At 49.9% G+C, this 7500-nt stretch overlaps 2 protein-coding genes across 3 annotated transcripts in view; both read left to right on the top strand.

The window, feature by feature from the left end:
* pggt1b (protein geranylgeranyltransferase type I, beta subunit) overlaps nucleotides 1–5149 on the top strand; it is a 13467-nt gene extending 8318 nt beyond the window's left edge. Inside the window, exons 6-9 of one of the 2 annotated variants that reach the window (XM_056464243.1) lie at nucleotides 1274–1319; nucleotides 1458–1642; nucleotides 3703–3811; nucleotides 4420–5149. In XM_056464243.1, the coding sequence (XP_056320218.1) occupies nucleotides 1274–1319; nucleotides 1458–1642; nucleotides 3703–3811; nucleotides 4420–4568 (489 nt within the window). In that variant the 3' untranslated portion in view covers nucleotides 4569–5149. Of the gene's footprint in view, nucleotides 1–1273; nucleotides 1320–1457; nucleotides 1643–2916; nucleotides 3682–3702; nucleotides 3812–4419 lie in introns of those variants that run through there. The other variant, XM_056464244.1, reaches the window with a different exon arrangement.
* A 645-nt stretch (nucleotides 5150–5794) lies between these two features.
* LOC130233280 (E3 ubiquitin-protein ligase TRIM36-like) overlaps nucleotides 5795–7500 on the top strand; it is a gene marked incomplete at its 3' end in the record, with an annotated part of 7881 nt that continues 6175 nt past the window's right edge. Inside the window, exons 1-2 of the mRNA XM_056463230.1 lie at nucleotides 5795–6032; nucleotides 7085–7316. Of these exons, the coding sequence (XP_056319205.1) occupies nucleotides 5973–6032; nucleotides 7085–7316 (292 nt within the window). The remainder of the gene's footprint in view (nucleotides 6033–7084; nucleotides 7317–7500) is intronic.

A 7500-nucleotide genomic window follows, 5' to 3' on the forward strand; every position in this document is an offset into this window, starting at 1 on the left:
TAGCTTCATCTGTGTTGTCTGTATTTGCTGAAGTGAGTATATTACAGTACACACCGTGGGGTCCGCTGGTACCGGAGCAGGCGTCAGACCCACAGGTTTTCAGGAGTGTGTTGTGATGATGATGGCTGGTTGTGTGTTGGAGATTCACAGATATTTGTGGAGAATTTAGCAAATCAAATATAGATCATCTTATTTAGTGTATTCAGTGGCCTGCATGTACGGTGTGACCCTGTGACGCGCATCATTAGAGTACAGCTTCAGTATTTTGGCCTCTTGTCGAGATCTGAAACAGTGGAGATTAGGCTAAACGGAGGCTGTAGAGCTCTTATGCTCATCCATGATCTTCCTTTCTCTCAGATTTCACTCTCGGAGTATCTGACATCAGGACATGCGTTAGGGCTTCCCCTGCCGTAATACACCTGAAACACAGACTGCTGGAAAACTGGTCAATGACAGGGCAGCGGTGTCTCATTAACAGCAGGAAAAGAGTTAAACGAAAACACTCGACTGTACGCTCACCATAACACCAGCCACACATGCTCAGCACAATCATGTCCTTCTGTTCGGTCCGGTCCAGCAGCCGTCATCCCTGAAGCGCTCTCCATCACTGTAAGCTGCTGTTCTGTCTGCTCCACTGCTCCGTTTGTTAGATGTTTGCTCCAGCTTTCTCCTGCAGTCTGAAGCACATCACACACACACACACCACACACACACACACACACCCACACACACACACACACACACACACACACACACACACACACACACACACACACCACAGTATGTCTAATCGCATCTTCACATTGACTTCACATGTAAATCACTCGCACTTCATCTGGTCACTGCACCGGCTGCAGAACACCCCCCCCCCCACTCTGGTGTAATGTTAGGATTGTGAGGGCCGCAGGCGAGACGTCATTATTCCAGACACTCAGACACCTCGCCTGCGCTGCGTCCGCCCCGTCTATAAGTGACGTAAACCAATAAACGGCAGACTGAGATCAGTATAGCGAGTATAGGGTGTGGAGTCAGCTGTTGATCAGATTATTTACATCAAGAGTTCTGCAGATCGTCAAAATGGTCCACTTTCTGTTGATTTGGGTCAGATTCAGCGATCACCAAAACCTGGAGCTCTGAGATAATCAGAGAAATGTTGGAGCTGCTGTGACTAATGCTGAGGTCAGAGGTCGAGGTGTGTGTGTGTGTGTGTGTGTGTGTGTGTGTGTGTGTGTGTGTGTGTGTGTGTCCACTGACTGCTCTTCTTCTTCTTCAGTCGTATGACTGCGGCATCGGGCAGGGCGCCGGCCTGGAGTCTCACGGTGAGTCTGACACTGTACTGTATTTCTCTCACACACACACACACACACACACACACGCACACACACACACACACACACACACACACACACGCACAGTGAGTGTTCTCGGGGGTACAGTGTGTGTGTGTGTCCTCTCAGGTGGCTCCACCTTCTGTGCCGTGGCGTCGCTGTGCATGATGGGAAAGCTGCAGGAGGTGTTCAGCGAGCGTGAGCTGGGTCGTCTGCGCCGCTGGTGTGTGCTCCGACAGCAGAACGGCTTCCACGGACGACCCAACAAACCTGTGGACACCTGCTACTCCTTCTGGGTCGGGGCCACGCTGCAGGTGTGTGTGTGTGTGTGTGTGTGTGTGTGTGTTGTGTGTGTGTGTGTGTGTGTGTGTGTGTGTGTGTGTGTGTGTGTGTGTGTGTGGGTGGGGGTGTGTGTGTGTGTGTAATGACCCTTTTCCACTGAGCAGTACTGTACAGACCAGCATCTGTGTCCAGTCCAGTTTGTGGACACTCATGCTGCAGACCGGGTCATTAAGAGGCTGTGTTTGATTGGCTGCAGCGTTTCCTAGCGACACTACAGCAGTCACCATTCCTAGGGTTATCTGTTTGTGTTTGATGCAGTGTGTATGTGGGACTCTTCCTCAATCCTCCCCCTCAGCCCTTCCCCTTCCCCCTGGTTTTGCACGTTCATGTGAAGGGGTAGGGGTGTCCCAATTCTCTTTAGCTTGAAGGAGTAGGGTTAAGGGGAAGTGCTGGATACCCCTTTGAATGGAGATTTTTCAGGCCCACACTCGAAACCAAGGAGTAAGAATTTCCCAGAATACACCAGCCACAGCGGCAGCCACAGCGGCAGCATGGCGGCACATGCAGGTCAGCAGATGCACACATTAGCATTTCTTGTCATTTTTACCAGTTTTCACTGCAAACAAGCACATGTTAAATATATTCATAACTGCACTCATGTTTTACCATCATGCTTTATATAAACACCAATAAAAACAGTAAATTTGGTGATCTAAAATAAAAATAATAATAATCATAATAACAATAATAATAATAATAATAACAATAAAAATCATAACAATAATAATCATAATACTACTAATAATAATAATCATAATAATAATAATAACAATAATAATAATAATAATCATAATAATAATTCCTTACATGTATATAGCGTGTTTCTGGACACTTAAAGTGCTTGGGGGGGGGGGGGGGGAATCCTTCTCCAGCACCAGTGTGCAGCTCCACCTGGATAAGGTGATGGCAGACCGCACACCAGCTGATTGGTGGAGAGGACACAGAATGATGAAGCCAATTATGATATGGGGAGGGTTAGTGTTAGGAGGCCGGTGGGCAGATTTGGCCAGGATGTCGGGGTTAAACCCCTACTCTTTTACCAAGGACATCCTGGGATTATTAATGGGCACAGAGAGTCAGGAGCTCGCTTTAACAGCTCATCTGAAAGTCGGCGCTCACTGAGCACTATAGAGTCCTCTTCACTAGACTGGGGCATTACACAGACCGCAGGTAGAGCGCCCCCTGCTGGCCTCTCTAACACCACTGCCAACAGCAACCTACTGTCCCCATGTGGTCTCCCATCCAGGCACAACCCTGCTCAGCTTCAGTGGGCGACGATGTGAGAGTTGCAGAGAGCGAGCTGCGGGCAATCCCTCATTTATAACTCCTGTACAGCAGACCCACAACATTCTGCTACTGGAATCCCCTGTCAGAAGAGTCTAGTGTGTGTGAATGAGCTGTGTACAGTGTCTGCTGTAATGTTAATGTTGTTTTCATGTGTGTTTACACTGATCAATATGGCCACAGTGTTAATGCACAGTACAGTTATGAGCTTACTGTCACATCAGTCCAGGACGCACGAGGCATGTTTGATCATATCATCAGTTCACTGATCGTGTTTACTGTGTTTAATCTAAATTAGTTTGATGTTGGATGTGTGTGTGATAAACCCATGCAGATGTCCCGAGTGTGTGTTTAATGCTGGGTCAGGCATCGTGTGGTATAACTCAGCTCCTACTGCGATCAGCAATACACTTCCCTAACCGTCATCTGCTCACACAGCGGCTGAGGCTCGATCCTGACTGTGTGTGTGTGTGTGTGTGTGTGTGCGTGCATGTGTGCGTGCAGTCCGGTGTCAGTATGATTGAACTCTGCAGTAAAGTAGCTTGCTGAGTGTGTGAGAGCCGCATCAGAGCTCATTAATATTCACAACCATCCCAAATATGGTCAATGATGGAGGTCATATGATATTATTTACCTTAATGAACACCAGAGCAGTGTATGACTGCTGTACTGTTAATAACTGACAACAGCGGTTACTGGAGTCGCAAATAAACTGGTGTGTGTGTGTGTGTGTGTGTGTGTTCTGCAGCTGTTGGATGTGTTCCAGTACACAAACTTTGAGAAGAACCGGAACTATATTCTGTCCACTCAGGACCGGCTGGTGGGCGGCTTCGCTAAATGGCCCGACAGTCACCCAGGTGAGATTACAGCGGTTCTGTTTATCGTCAGCCGAAACCGCAGAGAAACCCGATCCTGGAGAGCTGTGTGTGTGTGTGTGTGTGTGTGTGTGTGTGTGTGTGTCTCCAGTTACTGAAGCTCTGATGTTTTCCATTCTCTCTCCATGACTGATAATCACGCTGACCTTATTTCCGCATCCGCTGGGCTTTATCCTCCTCTGCAGACGTGAACGGGGGAATATTGTGTTACACACACACACATAAAGACACAAAATATGAGCGCAGAACACCGACACGACCTGTGTGAGAGCAGTAATCCGACACACACACTCATGATTTAAGGATAATAGAGATATTAGATGATCAGAACCGTGCAGGAGGGTTAATGCTCAAACACATCAATAATGGAACACACACACACACACACACACACACACACACACACACACACAAGCGCATGGAGTTATTCAAAGTGGCTGATTTTGTCCACCTTCTGGAGGCGGAGAGAGACTGATGACATCACAGGGTTGTAATGAGGTCAGCGTGAATAATTAATGAGCTGTTAAAGGCGCAGTGGTGTATAACTGACCTGCGTGTGTGTGTGTGTGTGTGTGTGTGTGTGTGTGTAGACCCTCTCCACACCTACTTCGGCATCTGTGGTCTGTCCCTGATGGGTGAAGCGGGTCTGCAGCCGGTGCATGCGGCGCTCAACATCAGCCTGCGGGCGTCCGACAGTCTGCGGCGGCTGCACGAGTGCTGGAGGCGGAGCCGCACGTGACCCCTGACCCCTGCGCTGTCCAGCTCTGATACCTCACAGTCACACACCCAGCATGATGAATTATTGATCACGCCGGCGCCATCCGTCACTGCTGGATCAGCTTCATCATCATCATCATCATCATCATCATCAGTGCTGGATTCTGCCTTACAGACGCGCACGCCGGCGCCACCTACGGTCCAGCGCAGCGTCTGCACTCCATAGCTCTGCTCTACTGTACACACACACACACACACACACACACACACAGGCGCGGCGGAGTGTTTCTGTCCTGTTGAGTGTGTGTTCCTGCAGTGTCCTCTCTTCATGTGCCTCAGATCTCTTGGAGATGCAGATATAATGAACACACACACGCGCACACACACACGCACACACACACCGCATGTCCACTGAAGACACTTGAGTGTGTGTGTCAAGGATCAGATAATGGACGTACTCTACTATAAGGTCAAGCGCAGCGGTGACGGCGCCGCGGCTCGTCTTTATCATGTGTGAGGAGTGAGACTCTATGCTGGAGTTGTGCGTGCGCATGTGTGTGTGTGTGTGTGTGTGTGTGTGTGTGTAATAGCATCTAATAAAGCAGTGAGTCTCCAGTCTGAGTTTCTGATTTACTCCAGCTGATCCTGCTGCAAAACACCGCAATGCTTACATTTACTGTGCAGATTTACCACACACACACACACACACACACACACTGACACACACACACTGACACTCAATCTCACAAACACTCACTCTTTCACACACACTTGTTTGTAAGTACTGTGTGTCTTGTCTTCAGTAATGGATATAAGAATGAAGCTGCTGCGTGTGTGTGTGTGCGTGTGTGTGTGTGTACATCACTGAGACTTAGAATTCACACACACACACACACTCAGCTTATCTGCTCCTCTGTTTTTAATAATGCTAGAAATAAGAGACGTGGAGATGGTTCCTGGTTGTCAACAGCTCTGGATGAATGAGACAGGTGTGTGTAGAGATGTGTGTAGTCCCCCCAGCAGAGTCTTCACTGCAGACACTGATGAGCAGAGAGTAAGTGCGTCTGTCAGAGTAACTGAGCCTGAGCTGCAGCAGAGCCTCCATCACTACAGTATTACTGCTATTCTGCTTCACACACACACACACACACACACACACACACACACACCTCCAGCTGATCTGCTGCCTCATGATCAAACTTTAATGAGCTGTCAGATCTACACAAAGAGCTGTCAGTCACCGGAGCCACGCCCAGCGAGCGGCAGTGGGCGGAGTCTGTCGTGTCCGGGAGTGAATGAAGGAGCTGCTGTGGAGGAGCGGAGGGTCAGAGGAGGAGAACACACACACACCGCGGTCACCTTCATCTTCATTATCATCATCTTTATCATCGTCATCTTCATCTCCATCATCATCCTCAGCTCCAGCATGTCGGACTCGGAGATGTCGGAGTTCGCCAGTCTCGTGGAGCGCCTCGACAGAGGAGAGGTCAGTGTCTGTCGGTGCTGTGATGATCCAGCTGATCGATCATTGATTATCAGATCGGTTTCTCTGCAGATGCTCGATGTCAGACACAATGACGGATCCGCGCGTCCCCGCGACGTCACTCCTCCGCCCTCGGACGCTTCATTCTGATTATAATAAAGCGCGGGTTTAACCGTCGACGTGGAAATAATCGCGTCGTGCATTAATGTGCCCTTCTCGGACCCCGCCCCTTATTTAAATACTTAATAGTTTCGCTGCAAGGTTGCTATAGTCACGGGCTGTGGCCCCGCCCACGGCTGCCGGGGGCGCGCATTAACGGCGGTCACTCGCGCCGCTCGGTTCATTGTCGAAGTTGTCGCTCGAGAAGCGGGAGTTTACCGAGACTTTTCCTCAGAAGTTTACCGTGAAGCTGACCGGATAACGGCGGAGTCTGTCATCATGTCCAGGCGGAGTTCACTCATAGTAAGTTCCCGAATCCGCACCGGCTTTCCTCATCCCGCCGGTAAAGCGGCCGTTTCACCGTGTTTACTCTGTTAACGTTACCGTGTTTCAAAAAAGTGTAGTTTATAGGCCACACACGCGCACACACAGACACACAGCCAGCTTCATCACAGCAGCGAACAAGTGCACTTAGGAGAAAGGCGAAGTGAACAATGGAGGAAAGAGGACACTTCCCCAAACCGCGGAGGAGATCAGCTGATCAATCACTGATCCATTACTGACTGATTAACGTGTTTGTGTGTCCGTGTGTTTCTCTCTCTCTGCACGTGTGTGTGTGTCTCTCACTCACTCACTCACTCACTCACTCACTCACTCTTACACTAACTCGGTGTCTGTTTGTCTCTTTCTGCTTCTATCTCTCTCTGCACGTGTGTGTGTGTGTGTGTGTGTGTGTGTGTGTGTGTGTGTGTCTGTCTGTCTGTGTGTGTGTGTCTCACTCACTCTAACTCTGTGTATATCTGTGTGCGTGTCTATCTATCTCTCTTTCTCTCTCTGCACGTGTGTGTGTGTGTGTGTGTGTGTGTGTGTGTGTGTGCGTGCGTGCGCGCGTGCAGGTGCCGATGAAGAGTATCGAGCGTGAGCTGATCTGCCCCATCTGTAAGGAGCTGTTCACACACCCGCTCATCCTGCCCTGTCAGCACAGCATCTGCCACCGCTGCGTGAAGGATCTGCTGTTCCCCAACCATGAGGATTCATTCAGCACCGACGCCGGCTCCGAGAGCTCCAACCCGGGCAGCCCGCGCTCCAGAGTGCCCTCGCCCGGCCTGGACAAGCTGGTGCGCTCAGGTGAGGAGTGTGCGTGTGTGTGTGTGTGTGTGTGTGTGTACTCCGGTGAAGAGTGTGTGAGCTCAGGGAAAGAGTCCTCAAGAGTTGTTTATGATGTTTGTCTTGTTTATGGACCCGGTGTGTGTGTGTGTGTGTGTCCTTTATGCTCGTGCACACCGGCCGCTGATCTGAGGTTCCCACAGTC

The sequence above is a fragment of the Danio aesculapii genome, chromosome 8, assembly GCF_903798145.1.
Source record: "Danio aesculapii chromosome 8, fDanAes4.1, whole genome shotgun sequence".
NCBI classification, from domain to species: domain Eukaryota; kingdom Metazoa; phylum Chordata; class Actinopteri; order Cypriniformes; family Danionidae; genus Danio; species Danio aesculapii.